At 58.1% G+C, this 19,212-nt stretch overlaps 9 protein-coding genes across 9 annotated transcripts in view; 2 read left to right on the top strand and 7 right to left on the bottom strand.

The window, feature by feature from the left end:
* ACA1_206390 (uncharacterized protein) overlaps positions 1-111 on the top strand; it is a gene marked incomplete at both ends in the record, with an annotated part of 1,025 nt that extends 914 nt beyond the window's left edge. Inside the window, 2 exon segments of the mRNA XM_004339870.1 lie at positions 36-68; positions 85-111. Coding sequence (XP_004339918.1) covers positions 36-68; positions 85-111 — 60 coding nt within the window.
* Positions 112-216: 105 nt separating this feature from the next.
* ACA1_206380 (uncharacterized protein) lies at positions 217-1,335 on the bottom strand (the record flags this gene model as incomplete). Its single annotated transcript, XM_004339869.1, has 5 exons — positions 217-403; positions 465-687; positions 786-897; positions 981-1,123; positions 1,188-1,335. 5 exons carry the CDS (start codon positions 1,333-1,335, stop codon positions 217-219), a joined length of 813 nt encoding a protein of 270 aa, XP_004339917.1.
* A 94-nt stretch (positions 1,336-1,429) lies between these two features.
* ACA1_206370 (molybdenum cofactor sulfuraselike protein 1, putative) lies at positions 1,430-2,798 on the bottom strand (the record flags this gene model as incomplete). The annotated part of the gene is given in 8 exon segments (XM_004339868.1): positions 1,430-1,500; positions 1,575-1,741; positions 1,816-1,878; positions 1,951-2,035; positions 2,108-2,235; positions 2,247-2,261; positions 2,297-2,478; positions 2,568-2,798. 8 exon segments carry the CDS (start codon positions 2,796-2,798, stop codon positions 1,430-1,432), a joined length of 942 nt encoding a protein of 313 aa, XP_004339916.1.
* Positions 2,799-3,121: 323 nt separating this feature from the next.
* On the bottom strand, positions 3,122-4,406 carry ACA1_206360 (DnaJ domain containing protein; the record flags this gene model as incomplete). Its single annotated transcript, XM_004339867.1, has 3 exons — positions 3,122-3,500; positions 3,569-3,905; positions 3,977-4,406. 3 exons carry the CDS (start codon positions 4,404-4,406, stop codon positions 3,122-3,124), a joined length of 1,146 nt encoding a protein of 381 aa, XP_004339915.1.
* A 122-nt stretch (positions 4,407-4,528) lies between these two features.
* On the bottom strand, positions 4,529-4,933 carry ACA1_206350 (uncharacterized protein; the record flags this gene model as incomplete). The annotated part of the gene is made up of 2 exons (XM_004339866.1): positions 4,529-4,665; positions 4,753-4,933. The coding sequence occupies 2 exons, from the start codon at positions 4,931-4,933 to the stop codon at positions 4,529-4,531; spliced, it is 318 nt and encodes a 105-aa protein (XP_004339914.1).
* A 132-nt stretch (positions 4,934-5,065) lies between these two features.
* Positions 5,066-7,533, bottom strand: ACA1_206340 (cellulase (glycosyl hydrolase family 5) subfamily protein; the record flags this gene model as incomplete). The annotated part of the gene is made up of 8 exons (XM_004339865.1): positions 5,066-5,214; positions 5,310-5,754; positions 5,834-6,371; positions 6,437-6,768; positions 6,851-6,949; positions 7,016-7,155; positions 7,244-7,274; positions 7,384-7,533. 8 exons carry the CDS (start codon positions 7,531-7,533, stop codon positions 5,066-5,068), a joined length of 1,884 nt encoding a protein of 627 aa, XP_004339913.1.
* Positions 7,534-7,977: 444 nt separating this feature from the next.
* Positions 7,978-11,289, bottom strand: ACA1_206330 (IBR domain containing protein; the record flags this gene model as incomplete). The annotated part of the gene is made up of 13 exons (XM_004339864.1): positions 7,978-8,639; positions 8,740-8,880; positions 8,959-9,022; positions 9,106-9,231; positions 9,328-9,475; positions 9,566-9,705; positions 9,801-10,005; positions 10,080-10,131; positions 10,196-10,311; positions 10,391-10,488; positions 10,589-10,664; positions 10,724-10,959; positions 11,047-11,289. The coding sequence occupies 13 exons, from the start codon at positions 11,287-11,289 to the stop codon at positions 7,978-7,980; spliced, it is 2,307 nt and encodes a 768-aa protein (XP_004339912.1).
* A 1,465-nt stretch (positions 11,290-12,754) lies between these two features.
* ACA1_206320 (RasGEF domain containing protein) lies at positions 12,755-17,243 on the top strand (the record flags this gene model as incomplete). Its single annotated transcript, XM_004339863.1, has 14 exons — positions 12,755-13,485; positions 13,654-13,676; positions 13,782-13,858; positions 13,940-14,332; positions 14,407-14,539; positions 14,597-14,985; positions 15,082-15,211; positions 15,320-15,492; positions 15,602-15,735; positions 15,823-15,928; positions 16,002-16,091; positions 16,161-16,253; positions 16,359-16,679; positions 16,758-17,243. The coding sequence occupies 14 exons, from the start codon at positions 12,755-12,757 to the stop codon at positions 17,241-17,243; spliced, it is 3,279 nt and encodes a 1,092-aa protein (XP_004339911.1).
* A 197-nt stretch (positions 17,244-17,440) lies between these two features.
* ACA1_206310 (glycosyltransferase family 17 protein) lies at positions 17,441-19,180 on the bottom strand (the record flags this gene model as incomplete). Its single annotated transcript, XM_004339862.1, has 7 exons — positions 17,441-17,647; positions 17,788-17,950; positions 18,042-18,155; positions 18,307-18,412; positions 18,541-18,711; positions 18,807-18,942; positions 19,085-19,180. The coding sequence occupies 7 exons, from the start codon at positions 19,178-19,180 to the stop codon at positions 17,441-17,443; spliced, it is 993 nt and encodes a 330-aa protein (XP_004339910.1).
* Between the last annotated feature and the right edge of the window lie 32 nt (positions 19,181-19,212).

Genomic DNA, 19,212 nt, shown 5'->3' with positions numbered 1-19,212 from the left:
TTCTCCTGCGAGGCGATGTCGGTGATCATTTGCAGGTCGACCAGGGAAAAGTCGACCGCTTCGAGCTTGTCCATCTGCTTGCAGTTCTCCACCACGTTGGCATCGAGATAGATCACGAACATCGCCTTCTCTTTCTGTTGCTTTGCTCCTCGACCTTTTTTTTTTGACATTGAGATCGCGCAAGTGTGTCAGGGTCGCAGCTCAACGGCCTTTCTGCTACTCACACACTGCGCGGAAGCACGTACCAGGCTTTTCGAGGTCGGGATTCATGACCTTGACGATACCGGCCACCGTGACCACGTCTCCCGGCACGCCTGCATCGACCATGTCGTCTGTGAGCTCGCACTCGATTGTCCGCGGCACTCGGCCTGCGTCGTTTCCCGTCGCCATCAGCTCTTGCACTCTGTGAGTGTTGAGCGGTCAGTTGAAACTGGCCGCTGGAGTGATAAGATGGCGAAGAGTACCTGATCTTTTGCCAGTCGACCGTCACTGCCGAGCCACGGACGGGATCGAATGCGCGGCCACGACAGTGCGTGGTGGCACACTTCTCCGGCGCACTGAACTTGCCGTCCTCGAAGATGCGCATCATGGTGCTGCCGCAGCGACCACAGTGGAAGTCCATTTGCCTCACGATGGGCTTGATATTGCCTACCCGCACGATCGTGCCTCGCACGCAAGTGAACTTGCCTGCGCGTGACGCACGCACGCACACACACACACACACCACAGATGGTGGGCCGTAAGCGTGTGCTGGTCGAGTGTGAGCGCCACGTGCTCGCCCGTACCGATGTAGTTGGACTTGATCTTCTTGATGGCCGTTACTTTGTCGTAGTGTGCAAAGCGGATGTTGAGCTTGTGCTTGCTAACTTTCTCCTCGCTTACGCCGTGGTAGACGACCTATTGCACACCCCAGGTCACGACTTCAGCCCATGTTGTGTGCACACACCAGCGGAGCAGCGCGTCGCGCAGGGTTGGCGCACCTCAAAGACGGCAACGCCAACCGAGCCAATGCAGAGCTCAGGTTCGCCCAGCAGAGCGGGCATGAAGATGCTCTTAGTCTTTTCATCCAACTCCTTCACCAATAGGCTGTAGTCGAGCGTGAGGCCCCTCATCCGTCGAATCGCTTCCTACCATTGCACTCAAATCATCATTAAGTCAATATTAATCACTGGCGCCTTGGAGCGCACCTTTTGGGCAGGTGTGGTAATGGGCGACAGGTAAGCCATCAATGAGGGTGGCACGGCTCGCCATATCCTCAGGCGAGAACTCCTCAAACGGGAAGTAAAGGCTCCAGCCTAGGTAGCCCGATGCGCCGGCACCTTGGCTCTGCTTCATCTCTTGTGTTTACTTTGCAGATTAGATGCGGAATAAAGGAAAATGTTTTCATCATTTCCTGGAAATAATTTGTTTTTGTTAAACACAAAAACAATCACAAGGTGTCAAGGTTCGACTCATCCGCTTGTTCCACGACTTCCACCTCCTGTCCAGTCTTGATGCTCCCTAGGCGCCGCAATGTTGTGAGCTCTAGTGCTCAGCCCATCACAGAGGAGTATGAGGAGCATGAGTGCTCGTACCGGTGTAGCTGGTGTGCAGGAGGTACTGGCCAAAGTACTGCTTCCCGTTTCGCGTGCGGAAGGTGGTCAGCGAGCGCGTGGGCTCGTGCTTGCCGAGCTCGCCCAAGACCGGGTCCACGCGTGGGAGCATGCAGCGGTCGCAGGGCTGGGCCACATGGAACTCCACCCTGTAGGCATGCCCAGAAAGTGAGCAAGTGTGGTAGTCTACACGCGTGTGCGTGTGCGTTGGTGCAGCACGGACCCTCCAATCTTGAGCTTTCGCCAAAAGTCCTCAGCGAACGGCTTCCCTGCTCCGCGGACCACACTGGCCGAGGAAAAATGAGGTCTGTGCTCATTCCATTGCACGTCCGCTTACCGCCGGCGGCCAGAGACGTACATGTTGGGGCGGAAGCGGTCCATGGTGATGTGTACAGCCTCTTCGCCGTTCTCGCTGGCTATCTGTTCGACCCTCGCCACAAGATCTGCATTGGCGTCATATATGTTAGTGGCCAACAGCTCAGTCGCGCAGTGGGGAAGGTGTGATGGCGCTTTACCGTCAAGGGACTCCTGCGAGACTACGAGAAAGGGCTGACAGTCGGTCAGGGAGGTGATGCTCTCCACGCCCGGCACTGACCAGTCGGGATCAACTCGTCGGGAGAAGTCCTTCGTCATTCGCACCAACCTGCGGCGCACCTCAGGGTCAGTGATCTGCGTCCATCGATAGAGAGACTGTGAGCGGCTACCTGAGCGGCTTCTTCAGGAAGGTGGACAGCCACTGGGCGGCCTCGGCGCCCTCATCGACGACCGGCACCGTCGCGCTCCACAGTCGGACCTGCTCGTGATCGGCCTTGTCGTGCTCTGCCGAGTAGGCCAACGGTATGCGAAGGGTGTCCATCCCCGGCGCGTCGAGGCACAGGTGCTCATCCTACACCCAGACATGAACACGAGTGATCAGCCACAAGCTATGCGTATGATCAACATTGGGGAAGGCATGACATGAGTGGTGGTACATACCTCGAAGCGAGGCACGACGAGGGCCATGCGAGGGATCTGGCGGAGAGTGACGAAGGAGCGCAGGTTGTCGCGCGCCTGCTCGGTCACGACCATCCACTCGCGGTCGTGTTCGAAACCGTACTTGTTGAGGCGGGCTTCGTCCAGCGCGATGCCGCGGCACGACTTGACGGGGTACACCCACAGGCCCGTAACCTCCACCTTTCCCGTTGCTGTCGGTGCTTGGTTGCCCATCGTAATCCAACAAACTAATCCTTCGATTAATAGGAGTTAAACAGTACTGGGCTGTGGAAGGTTGTGCTTTGCACTGTATGCAGCTTGGTTCGGGGTGATAAACAATGCACAAGAAGGAGCAAGCACAAACCCGTTGGGGGGGACTGGTGAGGAGCAGCTTCTTTCTCCTCTTCTGTCTAAAAGAGCATTTCCTTCTTTTCCTTGGCCTTCACCCCTTTTAGGAACGTGCCGCCGCGGGCCGAACAGAACGCAACGCACATTCCGTGCATTCCAAATGGCCAAAAAGTACCCTTTTAGGTGTGGCTGCTGCATCTTCGTTTGACTTACTTCCTGCCTTTACCACCCCTGGCGCCGGTCTTGGCGGCGCCGCGCTGGGTGGTCTTCTTGGTGGCGGCTGCTGCCTTGGTCTTCCTCTGCTCCTCCAGCCGCTTCCTCGCCTGTTCAAACTCCTCTTCCGTTGGCTCGTTGTCATCGTGGAGTTCCACCTCCTCGTCGTCCTGCTCGATCCTCCTCTTCTTTCGGCTTCTCGCCTTCTCTTCCGGTTTGCTCTTCTTCTCCTCGAGCTTCTTCCGCAGCGCAAGGAATTCCTCTTCTGTTGGCTCGTCGTTGAGTTCCTCCTCTTCTTGTTGTTGTTGCTTCTTGCCTTTGCGTCCGGCTCCCTTCTTCTTGGTCTCCTTCTTGCCGCCGTACTTGGCCTCCAAGCTGCGCGCAACAGAGAGGACGATTGCGTCAGACCAGAGCAGCAGCTGGAGAGTGTGGAGGAATCGTACTTGGCGATGACCGAGTTGAAGCGTGTCTCTGACTTGCCCTTGTTCTGAAGGATCATCTGCTTGAGCGCGTCATCGCCGCCCTTCTTGCCGCCCGCCCTGAGGCCCATCTTCTGCGCGAGCTCCTCGGCCTCCTTGGCCTCTTCCTCCTCCTGCGCCTTGCGCCGTCTGGCCGCGGCGGTGGTGCGCTTCTTGTTCTGCTTCTTCTTCGCGCTCGCCTCGTACTCGTCAAAGGTCGGTACCTCGCCCGCCTTGATCGCAGCGTCGATGATGGCACGGAACCGGTCTTCGTCGTCCCAGCTGCTCAGCACCACCGTGTCAATGATGCGCTCCATGTTGCCTGCAAGCGACATAGAGGGCGTGAGCTTGGCAGGCTCGAAAGAATGCTGTCCGCTGCTGTCGGGAATGTACCCTCGTGATCGACATAGGCCTGCTTGACGTCGGAAGCCTCTAGCTCTGAACCCTTAAACGACTTGGCGTAGTTCTCGATGTCATCGGAGGTGACCTTCTTGAAGAGCAGGCGCCAGTACTCATCCCAATTCTTGTCCTCGCTACTCGATAGGAAATCGTCATGCTCTATCGAGCCCGTCTCATCGTAGAACTTTCGCTTCTCTTCCACGCTGAGGGTCTCGTAGATGCGCCCCAGGGTCTGGAACTCGCTCTTGGCCCTGGCCCGGGCCGCGTCGTCACCTTGCACTCGGTCCGGGTGGAACTGGAGGGCCAATTTGTGGTAGGCCTTCCTGATTTCAGTGGCAGATGCATCCTTCTTCACGCTGAGGATTGCGTAAAAGCATTCCCCCTCCTCGAAACGGGCAGTCAGAGTCTGCACGTCCTTCTCCATTCCTCAATTAAAGCAAGAAGATGCAACGCCAAGCTTTTGGCGCGAACGCTAACCACAAAGAATTTTAGGAATAAACGCGTTGGGCAAGTTGGGCTGCGTGAAGAAGAGGGCCGTTTCGTTGTTTACTCGTCTTTGTAAAAGGACTGGCGCTCGAGCTCCTTCTGTTCCATCTCCATCACCTCCTCACGCAGGCGCTGGATTCGCTCTTCCGTCTCCTGTCGCTTGGTCATCCAAACAATCTGCTTCCGCGACGGGGGAGCTGGTGTTCCATCTAATCGCACGTTTTTAGGTGAGACGGAAAAGCGGCATAAATTGAGGGGATGGGGGGGGGGATCATGAGATTTACCAGCGTATTCCCAGTCAGGAGCATCGTGGAAGGCGCCATCTTCGTTGCCGCTTCGACCGACACCCTGCATGAGTCGCACTCTTTGTCCGGCGCGCATGGGCAAGCTAGCGGACGCGAAGCCCCTCATTCCTCCGGCCATAGACCTCCGCCAGATGGCATTCGCAACCACTCCGTTCGACATCTTTTGAGGATTGAATCAAATCGAGGGCAAAGAGAAAAGGAAAATAAATTAAAGGTGGAGAAAATAACAATTCCCAATTAGTTGCGTGTTTGTGAAGAGAAAGACGGCGTCGTGCAGGCGATTTCATTGCCTTCAAAGGGGCTTCATCGCATCAGACGCAAGGAAGTCCAGGAGTACGGGAAGCTTGGAAGGCTGGCCCTTGATCGAAGCCAGGACCTTCGCCAAGGAGGCGTAGGCTCCCATCACCTCCTTCATCAAGCTGGCTCCCTCCACACTCATCTCTGTGGCGGGCGGGCGGCGGGCTGCATTCATTTCCAGCACGTTGTGTTAGCAGCTGCTGCGCAGAGTAGGCGCACCATCAGAAGAGGCACAGTACCCTTGGCCTTCAGCGGGTGAACAGCATCACCCACAGGTACGATAGTGACCTGATAGGCTCCCGCGCCCCTGATGCGGATGTTGACCAACCTGCTGTTGTCGGGGTTGACGGTCATGTCGTGCTCCTCTGCCGCCCCGCTGGCGGCGATCTTGACAGTTCCGCTCACGATCGGCGGGATGTAGATCAGGGTGGTTCCCGCAGCGTCCGCCACGGCGTTCATAGTGAAGCTCTGGTAGTCGGTGTCGTATGAGAAGTCGAGCAGCTCGCCCCACACGGCTCGCGGGTAGATGCGCGAGATGAAGCGCTCTCGCGCCTTCAAGATCGGGCCGCTCGGTTGCATTGTGCCGTTGATCATGACAGGCCCGGCGTAGACCGACCACATGTCCTTCTCTCCCGATACGTCGGTCCCTGTGTTGCTCTTCCAGCTCCACATCGTCGAACCTACCTGTGAACAACCGCAACGCTTTCTGATGAGCGGCACTCCAATGAATGAAAACGAGAGTACATAGGGCGTGAGGCCGTACAAGGCTCCTCTCCTGCGCCTCGATGGTACCGATCAGGGTGATGTTGTCCAGATGCGCCGCGCCTCCGAACTCGGTCACCAGCACAGCGGCCTTCATCGCGTTGGCCTCGTAGCGCGCAGTGGTGAAGGCAAAGTCGTAGCTCGGCGGGTAGATGTTGTTGGTGGCCGGCAGACCCAGCACCTGGTCAATGGTGAAAATGTGGGTGTAGACGTGCGGCGAGAACACGAGGTTGGGGTACGACGTGAATGGCGCCGAGTTCTGGAAGGAGACGTCGAACTGGTTGCGGATGGCCATCGGCTCGAAGAAGATGAGGTGGCGGTTGTCCTCCACGCCCAGCGACGGGTAAGCGCAGTCGCGCGAGTTGGGCTGAGACGAAGGGCACGTGGGGAGGCCGTCGCGTACGCCAGTGAGGGCCTGAATGACCCGCGTATACAGAGGGTAGAGGAGCGAGCTCGAGAAATCGATCAGATCGAAGTTGAAGCCCGGAGGCGGCTCGTTCATGATCTCGTAGCCCACCACCGTGCTCTCGTTCTTGAATCTGCACACACACACAGTGATGAACAAGGGGGAGAGAGAGGAATCAGAATAAGGAACAGTCTGTACCTCTTGGCCAGGAAGGCTATGGCGCCGATGAAGTGGTCCTGCAGGCCAGGTCCCGGGGCGTCCCCCTGAGGAAGGCCCGGGATGACGAGGTTGTTGTAAAAGTTGTCGACTGCGGCCATGACAGCCAGGTTGAGCGGTCCCTGCCCGTCAATGGCCACGGCGGGCCAGCCGTCGGTCACGACGGCCCAGGCGGGAGCGCCGTCCTGCCCGTCCTGCGGCTGCAGGTAGGGAGGATAGTTGAAGGCCTGGTCGGCGAAGATGAACCGAGAGTACTGGTCCTGGTGCATGTCCAGGAGGATGTAGATGCCCTGCTCCTTGGCCCAGCCCACCACCTTAAGTGCGCATGCATAGAGTGAATGAGTGAACAGCTTCAAGGCATTGAAAACGCAAAGCAGCCGAGCGCAGACAGTGTACCTGGGCAATACGGTCGAGGTACTGCTGGCTGTAGTTGCCAGGCTGCGGCTCGAACAGGTTCCAGTTGAGGCAGAGCCGAACCAAATTGAAACCGAGGGCCTGCCAGGGCGTAACAAAGGATCAGAGACCTCACTACGGCATCGGGGTGAATGGCTTGGTCGGTACCCGCATCTGAGCAAAGTCGTTGCTTGACGTGAAGTCGGTGGGCTGCCCGTACATGCCCTTTCCCGCGTCCACCTGGCACACCGGCGGTTCGTAGTACTCCTCCTTGTTCACGGGGCACTTGCCGTCGTAGTCAGCCGGATCTTGGGAAATAGATACAGCGAGTGGGCAGGCAAGGACGTCAGACGAAGAGAAGGCAGGAGGGGAGGTCAAGGTGAGAGCCATTGGTACCAATGGGGCGACGAGCGTCGTCGAGCTCGCGCTGCAAAAACTCTACGTTCACACCACGCAGGATAATCTGCGTTGTGGTGAACGCTGCGTCAGCTTTCGGGCGGGGGGGGGGGTGTTTAATGAGGGGACAGCAGTTGTACCTCTCGGCCCTGGTCGTCGGCGATGAAGTATCGGTTGTTGCCCTGTTTTACGGTAAGCCAGGGCATATCAACAGCGGCAGCGCTGCCACCGAACATCACGGCCACCCCTACAAGTAGGAGGGCGATCGCCAGCAGGGAAGACTTCCTCATTCTGCGCAGTACTGGAGGCAGGAAGGGAAGGACGGTTAGTACCAGCCCATCACCTTCGAATCCAATGCCGTCACGAACCCCTTCTCGTCAGGGCACTTGCTCCTGGTTCACGGTGAAGAAGAGGCATACCTGCCTGTAGCTTCGCTTTTCAGGCAAGCCAGGGATGGAAATGGAAATGGAAAAAGGCCTCCATATTTGGTACTGGAGACAAATTTAAATATCTCCGAAGCTGACCGCTTTGGCGCACGTTTCGGAAATCGTTTGGGAGGGCCAACCGGACGGTTGCTTTCACTCCCAACAGCGGTCGCGACCAAAATGGAACCTGGCAAGAGAAGGTGACGTACGACAATGGCAAGCTGTGAATAAGCCGCAGCCACGTTGTCCGAGCGCGAGACGGCAACGCCTGGGCGGCGTTTATTTCCTGTACATTGGGCGCCCAAAGCGTTAGAACTCGTTGATGCTGGCGGCGATGGCTTGCCGCAGCAGTTCCTGTTCGGCGTCCGGCTGCTCGCCTTGGCCCTTCGTCTCCGTTCGCTTTCGCTTCTTGTTGGCGGCAGCGGCGCGCTTCGTCTTCGTCTTTATCTTCGTCGTCGTCGTCGTCTTGTCGTCGTCCTTGTCTTCTTCGTCTTCTTCGTCCTCCTCGTTCTTCCCTTTCTCCACGAAGACATCCATCTCTCCATCGAGCCACGTCTCGTAAGTTACCATCCCGAGTTGCTCTTTCTCGCTGGCCTCGATGGCCTTACGCATCATCTCCTCTTCAGAAAGCTCCATCGCCTTCTTCAACATCTCCTCTTCCTCCTTCGTCTCCTTCTTCTTCCGCTTGTCCTTCTTCGGCTCGACCGCCACTTCTTGAGGGACTGCCGCGACGGCCTGCCCCCGGTGGGCTCGTCGCGCTTCCCACAGTCGATCGCGAGCGTTGTCGTCGCGCTTGCGTGCGATCTTGGCCACCGGGCTGTTCAACCCTACTGCAGGCGCCGCCTTCACTTCCGCGTTCTCCATTTCTTTCTCCCTTTCCTTCTCCTTCTCTTTCTCCTTTTCCTTGCCTTTGGCCTTGTCGTCTGGTGCGCTTTCGTCCTCTTTTGGCGTGCCCAGCCGCTGCTGGATCGCTGTACGCGGGCGAAACGACACAACACGACCAACGACACGAAACGGATTAGAAAGAGCAGCTGACGTGAATGTGGCGGAGCGGCGTACAATGTAAGGAACTGAGTTCCATGGAGAAGGAGTAGCCGGAGACATCGAAGCCGTAGGCTCCCTTGGCCACGATGTCGCTCAGAATGATGTCGAAGAGGCCCTTGCACCGCCTCTCCGCCAGCACCGTGATATTCATGATGTCCAGGTGCAGATCTGCACAGCACAACACCGCCATAGTGACCATAAGTCAGTGCACTGCAGACGCGCGCCTGGGCTCACGCCGAAACGCACCAGAAGTCATTTCTTGCGGTGGAGTCTCCAGCTTTTTGGAAAGGATCTCGGTGGTGATCTCCAGCTGAGTGAGAATTGTGAGGGTAAGTACGCGGACCACTGCGCTCACGCCGAGGCTCGGGAGAGTGGCTGCGGTGCGACACCTACCTGTTCTTGGTGGTCTTCAAAGAGCATCTTGTGCGCCTTGTTGGCTTCCTGGTCGACCATCTTCTTGCCCTCCGGCCCAAAGATGAAGTAGGCCAGCACGTACGACCACTTCAGTACTCGGCGACACTACGCAAGCAACGTCGTGGGTGAAAAGTCAGCTGAGTTTTCACGTTCTTCTTCCCCGACCAACCCCCAAACGACAATGGGGCCAGAAGACAGTACCTCGAAGAGCATGTCCAGAGCGCGCGCCAGCCACTTCTCCTCGTAGGAGGTGAACGTGCCGGTCTTTTCAAGCAGCACCGACACCTTGTCGAGCAGTTGCACCCGCATCTGCGCCTCCAGCATCGAAGAGTCGTTGTGCGCCTTGTACCTAGCCACCGGGGGGGAGCAGAGAAACGTTATTGGACTAGTCCAGCTCTACTGCGAGGCGTGATAGCGTCTGACGTGTGATGCGATGTACCGTTCGTAGTAGTGCATGTATCGCTGCAGAGACACGCGGGCGTCGTCGGCGTTCTTTTCCTTTTCCTCCTTGTACTTGCCGCACGAGTGGCCCGCGATCTTCTCCCACGTGTGCGCAGAACCCGTTTGCGCGCCGCACAGCTGTGAAGAAGAAGAAGAAGACGCGAGAGAGAAGTTCGTCATGACATGAAAACGCAACGACGAGGGGGGAAAAAAGAAGAAGTAAACACGCGTACCCAGCAAAAGAAGGTGCCGCAACGACAAGTCATTAGGTTGCAGCCTCCGTTCTTCTCCACTGGCGAGCCACACTTGGGACAGTCCTTGGTGTTGGCCGATATGTACTTGAATGTCTCTCCCTCGCCCTCGCACTTTTCCATCCACTGGTTCACCATCTTGCACGGCACCGGGCTGTGCGGGTCCTTCAGGCAGTTGAAGCAAAACCTGAACACGCTCACGTGAGCCACGCCCCCGCAGACACGACAGCTGAAACGAAGTGGTGGCACACAAGCGCGTACCGATGGTGACAGCAGCACTGCACCTCAACCTGCTTGCCCCACAACACCTCGACTGGGCAGGGATAGGGAGCATAGCGTCAGAGGCATCAACGAACGAGAACGGGGAAGTCGCGTACCGGCGTTGCCACAGTGCGGTGTGGATGTGCACCACTTGACCAGGGGATTATCATTTACATAGGACTCGGCCAAGGTTTTGTGGTACTTCTTCAAAACTAGTGGGTCGTCGACCAGCCTGCACGCGCCACCACGGTGAGTCGCTCGCACCGGGCCGAAGAGAAGCTTGTCAAAACGCCTGGGGCGGAGGAGCGTACTTGGGGATCAACGTTTCGTCGAGCTTTGTGTTGCATTTGTAGGCCATGCAGGTGATGGCGTTGGCTTGTCCCTCGTTGATCTTCATCGCTACATAGGTCTAGACGACCAGCACGACGCGAACGGCGAAAGTGAGCTCAACATGAGTGGACTTCGCGAGGCGCGGGCCGCGGGTGCATGCTCGGCGCGGTGCTATGTACCTGGTAGCAGTCGTTGCAGAACCTGTGACCACAAGCGAGCTTGGTCGTATTGTCCTCGAGCACGTCGTCCATGCAGCTGCGTGGCGAGCGTTAGCAACTGACCACAAACACACACGACACACGACACGACGATACCTTTCGCAGGCGACCTCCTTCTTGCGACACTTAGCGCTAGGGTTGAGGTCGTCGTCCCCAGCGTCGCTTGGGGCCTTGTCGGCACCGGCCTCTTCGTCTTCGTTCTCCTTCGGGGCCACCACGCCCGCGCTCTTGTACACGTAGTCGATGCCGCGCTCGAAGAAGTCGCTCAGCAACCTTTCCTCGTCCCAGCCGTAGTGCACCAACAGGATGCGTGCAAATGAGTTGGCGATGCCCTGCAGCGGCGGCAAAGAGTCAAACAGACGTATCAAGCCACGCATCTAGTCGCTCAATTCAGAGTAAAATTAGATGTGGGGGCGTACGAGCACTTCGTGTATCTTCTCAGCCTTGGTCTGCTGGCTCGAGATAATGTCCTCAAAGGCAATTATTTTATAGGCCCTCATGCTTCCTTTACTGCTAATGGCATCATCGTCTGCCATGGATAGCGATGGGAGGGGTTCATCATCGTTGTCGTCATCGCCATCTCCATCCCCAAAGTCGAAATCCTCCTCCTCCTCTTCGCCTTCCTCGAAGCCATTGAACTCATCGTCATCGCTCCCGTCCATCTTCGTCCACTTTATATAAAAAAATAAAAAGGCCAACAATTATGGCTGCAATTCTTCGAATAAAAAATTGGTTTTGACTTCGTGCGGTTTGGGCAGCCTGCCAACACCAGGTGTTCACGTTGGTGCTCCAACAACACAAGGTCCCGGAGCATCGCCGCCTCTTTTCTACGTCTTTTCCTCTTGTGGCCTGGGCGCAACATTCTTGTCAACAGCGCCAGGCGAGAGCACCGCCTCACCACTCAACCGCTTCCCCACGCAGCACTGTACCGCCTAAGGCCCGCCCTTTGCAAGCCCTATATAAAGAGCATTTCATTTCACACCACCTCATCTCTGCTAGACGACTCATCCCGGGTGGTGCCCTCCACGTGAAGGTACCACTTGCAGCTCAGCCTCTTCCTCCTTCTACCCCTTCTCCTTCGGCCCCAGCCCAACAGCAAAGAGAGAAAAGGCAAAGAGCGAAGAAGAGCTAGGAATTACGAGCGCCTCTTATTTGTGGGCGGTATCTGGTCGTCGCTGGGTTTGGACAAATCCATCCTTTCCCTGTTGTCTCTCCGTCCTCTCTGCTCTCCTTCTCTTACTTGGTCTCCCCTCGTTCATCTTGGCAGCGAGACTGCCCTCGTATGCTGGTACCTCCTGGTGCAGAAAGGAAGAAGGCCCAAGTGAAGGTGAATCTGACTGACCTCCTGTTGTTCTGTTTCGTTTGCAGGCGGGAACGGACGTCGCCGAGGGCTGCAACAAGAAGATGAGGCTGGCGCAGATGCACAAGATAAACGGATCAAATTCGGCGTTGGATGAATTCTTCCACGGGGCGAAGCGGGAGGTGGTTGCCGAAGCAGAGGGAGGAGAGGAAGTGGAAGAGGAAGAATACCGAGCACAACGAAGACGATCTCCCGATCTGGACGAATCTCCTCTGCTACGAGGAGGAGCCTTGCCCACACGGGCTCGCTCCAAGGGGTCATCCTCCTCATCTCCCTCCTCGCCAGGGAGGTCCCGTCGTTCCTCGCTGCGCTCCTTCGAGCAGGAAAACATGCGACTTCGCGCCCTTCTACAAAGCCACCTCGACCGCATGAAGCACTCCCAGGAACGACGTTCACCCCACACGAAAAAGAAGAAGAGCAGGAGGGACAAGGAGACCAGCACACACGATCGTCACCATCACCATCATCGTCATCTTCAGTCTTCTACCGCCCAAGGCGGCAGCGGCGAGGCTACACGCCGAAGAAAAAGCGCGCGAAAGGGCCAAGCAACGGCCGACCAGCTGGGCCTCGAAATTCAAAGAATTCGCGACGCCAAGATAGCGGAAGCGCTGCGGAGTGCCGAGAGCGGAACGACCGGCGTGCGTGCTGGCCCCGCGCAGGAGCGGAGGAGAGCGTCGACGCGACCGCTGGCGAAGGCGGAGCTCGCCCGGACGTCGGCAGCGACTGCGCATGCGAAGCGAAGGAGAAGGAGCTTCGCGACGGGTGTGATGGAGGACAGCGAAACGGAGGAGGAAGGCGACATCGAGGACTGCTCGAGTGACGGTGATGATGACGATGATGAAGACTCATCGACGACTGATCAGGAGAGCGACGCAACGTCAACGCGAGAGTTCAGTCCCTGCGAGGACGAGCGCCAGTGTAAGATGGGCTGGGAGAAGCGACGAAAGCACGGCGCAGTCGTGGAGAGCGGCTACCAGAGCGACGACGGGGGCAACGCCGACGACGGCCGGCGGGAAGAGGAAGAGGACAGCGACGTGGACTACTCTTCGGCGTCATCGAGCGACGACGCCAGCTGGGAGGACGACAGCGACAGAGAAGCCAGCGAGCAGGGAGAGCAGGTCGGAAGCGAAGAGGAAGAGGACTCAACGGAAAGCGACAGCGAAAGCGAAAGTGAAAACGAAAGCGAGGATGACGAAGGCGGACAGAGCAGACCCGGGTGTACAAAGGAGAAGGAGAAGGGGAAGGAGAAGGAAGACAGCAAGGGCCGCTTCTACAACTTCTACAGGAACAGTCTCTTCCGCGAACAGCAGCGGCTCAGCAGCGGCCTGATCTCTCCCCGCAAGGGACTCATGTTAGTTTCTTCCGTTCACTCGCACTGGTCCGATGGTTTCCTGTTCCTGACTCGACGACTCTGGTCCAATCACAGGGACAGGCGGGCGTGGACGGCCGAAATGGTTCTTCACCGCAACTCCATGCTCGTGCAGGCGGCTCCAGAGTGGTACGCTCGATCGGTTGATGAAGCGCGAAAAGTCGCTGGTTGACTCATCGTTCGTGTTGGTGGCGCGTGTAGGGGCGGCGCACGATCATACGAGTACATGCCGCTGTACTGGCATTCCAGCGAATGGCGCGACCGGCACAAACAAGGGCAGGTCGAGCGCTCCCCCAGGTGGAAGCTCCAGCAGGCCTCTGGTACGTCACCGATGGCACCACAGGTCATCGCCCATTGGCTTCGCTTTGAGTGAATGATTGACTTGATGCTCACCAACCTCAACCCACAACTCCAATGCATCGCAGACTACGAGCTTTTCAATGAGTTCCGGAGCTTCAAAACGATAGTGCAAACGCCACGGGGCGGCTACAAAGCGGAGGACGTGCCGTTCGGTCAGTTGCTCACCTCGACTTTGCCGCCGCGTCACCATCAATCACCGCAGGCACTGTCCGGCTCGCCGCAGTCCCCGAGGCATCAACGACGACCACTTCTGCCCGTGCCGCCGGTCAACCTTGGTGGTGTCGGGAGGCGGGAACCGGCCGAGAGCGAGCCGGTCGGCGAACTCACCCCCCGAAGGGAGGGCGACTGGGTCAGCCCCGACAGCGGCAGGGAAACCACCACCGTCACGGCGGCGGCCGATTCGGGGTTCATCGACGACGCAGCGCAGCTCCGCCTGCCGCCCAATGGTGGAATCGTGGGCGCCGCCATCTGCGCCGCGGCCGCGGTGGCGGGTGCCAGCCAGCGGTCCGATGCGACCGACGCTCCCTACCCCGGCGCACCACTCCACGACTCGTTTGCATTCAAGTCGCTCCTGCAGAAGGAGGGTCAGCGCAAGGAGCGAACAGATCGGGACATGGTAGGGCTCTATGTCTTCAACGGTAGCCATTACTCTAGTGCTGCTCTGATGCTAATGAACTCTTACGAACACAGGGCGAAGCTCCATCGCTGCTGGCCGACGACTGGAAGCGAGGCCTCAAGGTGGTCCTCAAAGAGGGCAAGGAGGCCATTATCGGCGGTGAGGTCGATCGACTCATGTCGCACCTCGCCGACTGCGAGGTCCAAGGTGCCACCCACCAGTCAAGTTCTGTGCTGATCATGACCCACTGACCCCGAAAAACAGACCGACAGTTCGTGGACGACTTCTTGTGTTCGTACCGCTCCTTCGCCCAGCCGCAAGAGCTGCTCGATTTCCTGATCGACCGCTACAACTTGCCACCGCCGTCGGTGGCCAAGGACATGGAGCTGTCCATCTCGCAATCGGCGGCCGAGGTCTCTACGTCGATGTCATCGGGTTCTTCGTCGTCGCACCTCCTCTACGACAAGTACCTGCCGCTCCTGCAGCTGCGCGTGCTCAACGTCATGCGCAAGTGGCTGGCCAACCACTTCTACGACTTCGAGGACGACCCGCGCTTGCTGGCCCGCATGCTGAACTTCGTGGAGAACACCCTGCGCGTGCATCAGCCCAACGAGCAGCACTACGAGGCCATCAAGTCTCTCGTGCTTGAGCAGGTACTACCTCACCCACGCCTCGAGTACTTCACCCCAGTTGAGCGGCCAGTTGCTTGTGCCCAGTCGACAGCTCACTCATTCTTCCGCCAACGACAGGCGCGCGAGGTGTTGGTAGACAAGAACTCACCGCTTTCGGAGATCCTGGTGGTCATGGAACGCGAGGACATGGGCGTCGCCACTCAGATCTTCCACAAGAAGGGCAAGAAATACGTTCGTTCTTTCAACGGTACGCACACGCGCGTGGCCCTGTCATTCGTCGACCAGTCTTCGATCTCTTTCTTTCTGCTTCTTCTGATGGCGCTTGGGCATCAACTGTCATGCGCGAACTGTGCAGGCATGGATTTCGTGGATTGGTGTCGCGACAAGCTGGGGATGGACTCGACGGCGGAGGCGATCGCGCTGGGCAACAAAATGATTCAACAGAACATCATCCGCTCGCTCGAGAAGCGGGATCGCCGATCGGTCTTCAAGGTCGCCAGTGACCTCTTCTACCGCTTCTCTCGCGGGGTACCTCCATCCCCTCCCCCGCTCAGCAGGCCACAGAGCACTCCGACTCACTCTCGCTCTCGTTTTTCTCCGTCGCTTTCGCTTTCGCTCTTGTCGCTTCATTCTTCAGGGCCGGTTGGCGTCCAATCCGCCCATTCCGCGCATTCCCAACCGTATCCCGACGGCGGACAAGCTGGAGATGATGGACATCGACGCCATCGAACTCGCGCGGCAGTTCACGCTCTACTCCGAGTCCCTCTACCGGTACGCGCGCCACCAGTGGTGCTGGCGCCATTGGCCACGTGCACAAGGCTTGTTCGTTTTTTAACTCCTATCATTCCTCAACCCCAGGCAAATAACTCCGACTCGACTTGTGGGCTACATGCACGCGCACAGGAAGATGGCCATCACCTCTTCCTTCCTCGGCATCTTCAACTTTCTCAATCGCTGGGACGAGGTACGCGCGCGTGTGCGCCATTCTTCCTGTTTCGAGCTTCCTTGTGGCCCGGTCTGACTCGATTCGTTGGCAGGTTGCCAAGTGGGCCACCCGCGAGGTGCTCAGCTACCGCGCGCTACCTCAGCGCGTGGCTGCCCTGCGCAAGCTCGTCAACTTGGCCAAGGTTCGCATTCGAGTCGGTGATGAAGGATGCAAGATGTGCGGCGGTGTCTCACTTTACCTTCATGTGCAGGCCTGCTTCGGGTACAACAACTTTTTCGACATGTCGGCCATCCTGTGCGGACTCAACCACAGTTCCATCAACCGCTTGAAGAAGACATGGAAGGTACCGTTCACCCTCCTGCCCCTTGACCACTTGAACTCGTCGTCGTCGCTGCCGCCGCCTTGCTGACCACTCTCACGCCCCTCACTATTTTACGCGACCACGCAGTTGGTGAACAAGAAGGAGAAGAAGGTGTTCGATGAGCTCAGCAGCCTCATTTCGCCCGACAATTCGTACAAGCTGCTGCGGGAGATGCAGCGGGAGGCGTGGACCGAGAACTTCAACAAGGCCGAGCGCTACACGGTGGCGCTCAGTCGGGAGAACGACGCGGCGGGCGGCGGCGGCGACAAGCGGAAGAGTGGGTCGGACGACGAGGTCTACGGCCTCATTCCCTACATCGCCATCTACATCATCGACCTCGAACACCTCTCGCAGGTGCCCGAGGTCATCGCCAACGGCATGGTCAACTTCGCCAAGAAGAAGATCGAGGTACGTGTCGTGTGTATCGTGCGCGTCGTGCGTGTGCGGTGGTGTGTGCGGTAGGCTGATGGTAGTGTGTGCCGGCAGGCGTCTATCTTTTCGGAGATGATCAAGTTCCGGGAGCACAAGTACAACTTTGTGCCGATCGAGCCCTACCGCGAGTGGGTCGAGGACATCCCCGTGCGCGGCTTCGGCATCTTCTCCTCGGCCGAGTCGACGCCCGACCACCAAGAAGCCTCCGCGGCGGCGGGCAAGCAGAAGAAGAAGCACAACAAGACCGGAAGCGGCGACAACAGCAAAGCTTCGAAGAGCAAGAGCGAGATTGTGGGCAGGCACAAAGAGAAGGTGGCGCCCGATGACGACAACGAGGTCAATGCAGAGCGCGACGACCCGTGCAAGGCGCCCGAGAGCAGTGCTGCCGGCTTCACGCGCAGCGATGCCGCGCAGGTCGAGGAGTGGGAGGGCGAGGGCTCCCGACGGGATAAGCGGGAGTGGGTGCAGCAGCGCGTGGTCCCCTACAACGACAAGCTCCTCTGGGAGGTCTCCCTCCTCATTGAACCCCGCCCCTCGTAGCACCCAATCCACCCTCGTAGCACCCAATCCACCCTCGCAAAAGACACACAATACAACATCATCACATGCTTGCTTCATTTTCAATCCAAATGCAACTGAAGACAAACAACATCATCCACATGTTGTCAATGGCATCTGCTACACATGTTTGCTTCATTTTCAAGAGTGTGTTGCTTGGAATATTCACATTTAAATAATTAGCGGTAGGGGGTGAAGGCGAGGGTCACGTCGTTCGAGCACTGTTGGCTCTGCTTCACCATGTCCTCCGGGAGCGGGTCCTCCGGCTTGATGGAGCCCACGGGGTGGGATGTTGGGTCCTTCGGCATCAAACACCAGCCACACTTGGGGAACACGTCCCTGTCGGAGAGATACTTGAAGTTCTCCAAGGCCGCCTTGGGAATGCCCTGTGTGTCGTGTGTGTCGTGGTGTGTGTCGTGGCGTGTGTCGTGGCGTGTGTCATGTTATGCGTTGTGTGCGACGGAGGCAGCACCAAACCCGTGAGTCAGACGTAGTTGAACTTGAGTAGCGAGGGAGGATACGATACCTCGTGGTCTTGCACCACGACGTCGGCGGCAATGGGCTTGGTGCCCTTGTAGCGTGCGTTGGCAAAGACCTCCGGGGTGAAGTCCTTCAGCTCATCGGCGTGGAACCACCAGGCCTCGATCACGTTGCGGAACTTGTTCATATAGTCCTGGGGCGGGAAGCACCTGCTCGCGCGCCGCAAGCATGTCATCAGTAAAAGGTAGGGCTTGCCGCGAGTGGCGGCCACAAAGCAGGCTTCATTGCCACCGCACGCACCAGCTGCAGTGCCATCCAGCAACGACCGAGGCACTGCCCAAGGTCCACCAGTCGCGGCCATGCTCAAGTTTGAATCTGGCCTTACGGATGCCGCTCGTTCCAATCTGCTTGGCTCTGGTTTGGGCGGGGGGGGGGGCATAACAGGTCAACACTGCTTCAACACTCACTGTAGCCAACCGACGTCGTGTCGTTGGTCGTGTCGTTGGTCGTGTCGTGTCGTGTCGTGTCGTGTCGTCACTGCTGCGGCAGAAGGTGGTGCGCGTACATGGCGTAGGTGGTCATGCAGGCTTGCGGAGTCCACACGGCGGGTACCTTCCAGAAGAAGCCCATCTGCGACCATCGCACGAAGATGCGACCGCCCGGTGGATACCCTGATGTAGTAGTAGTAGTTGTTGTTGTTGAGGGCGTGTGCGGTGGTGCGTGTGCGTGTGCGGTGGTGTGATGAGGTGACTGAGCTCAGGAATGGACCCACAAAAAGATTGGGAAGATTGTGGAGCACCGGTGAAGTGTCGATAGAAATTGAGGGCGTCGGCGTTGGCGATCTCGTCCGCGTCGGTGAGGAGGATGATGTCATCGTCGTCGAGTCCGCGCAGACCCTGGCCCAGCAAGCCCCGCTCCTGATCTTCGTTGGTCCAGTCGTGCTTCTTGATTTGGGTCGCATCCTTAAAACCTGTGTGTCCAACCAACCAACCAATTCCGTGCAATCATTAAGAAATTTAAAATGCAGCCAGTGGTGTTTGAGGCGGGGAGGTTGGGGCGACGGACCCTCCCAGAAGGCCATGTGGCGGATCTTGGGCCAGAACCGCTCGAACCGGTGGCGCGACTCCCAAAAGTGGAGGCGCTTGGCGCCACCCACCTGGGAGTAGTTTGACTCCCCGATGACAAAGTAGTCCACCACATCCTGCACTCGTGACACACGCGACACACGACACACACGACACACACGACACACACGACACACGACACACGACACACGACACACGACACACACGATGTGAGCAACTCACGGGCGAGCGAACATACAACAAAAGTGGGTTACGTACGTAGGTCTCCATGAGCCGAACCTCGAGCAGGTCGATCTCGCAGTCCAGCGGGAAGACGACCACCACGCGCACGGGCTTCTCTCGCGGCTTCACCATCGCCCGCACGTCCGCCGGCAGCCACTCCGCCC

The sequence above is a fragment of the Acanthamoeba castellanii genome (genome assembly GCF_000313135.1).
Source record: "Acanthamoeba castellanii str. Neff unplaced genomic scaffold scf7180000084757, whole genome shotgun sequence".
Lineage (NCBI taxonomy): Eukaryota > Discosea > Longamoebia > Acanthamoebidae > Acanthamoeba > Acanthamoeba castellanii.
Note: the sequence above shows the minus strand (reverse complement) of the source record. Positions and strands in the feature narration are given on the sequence as shown.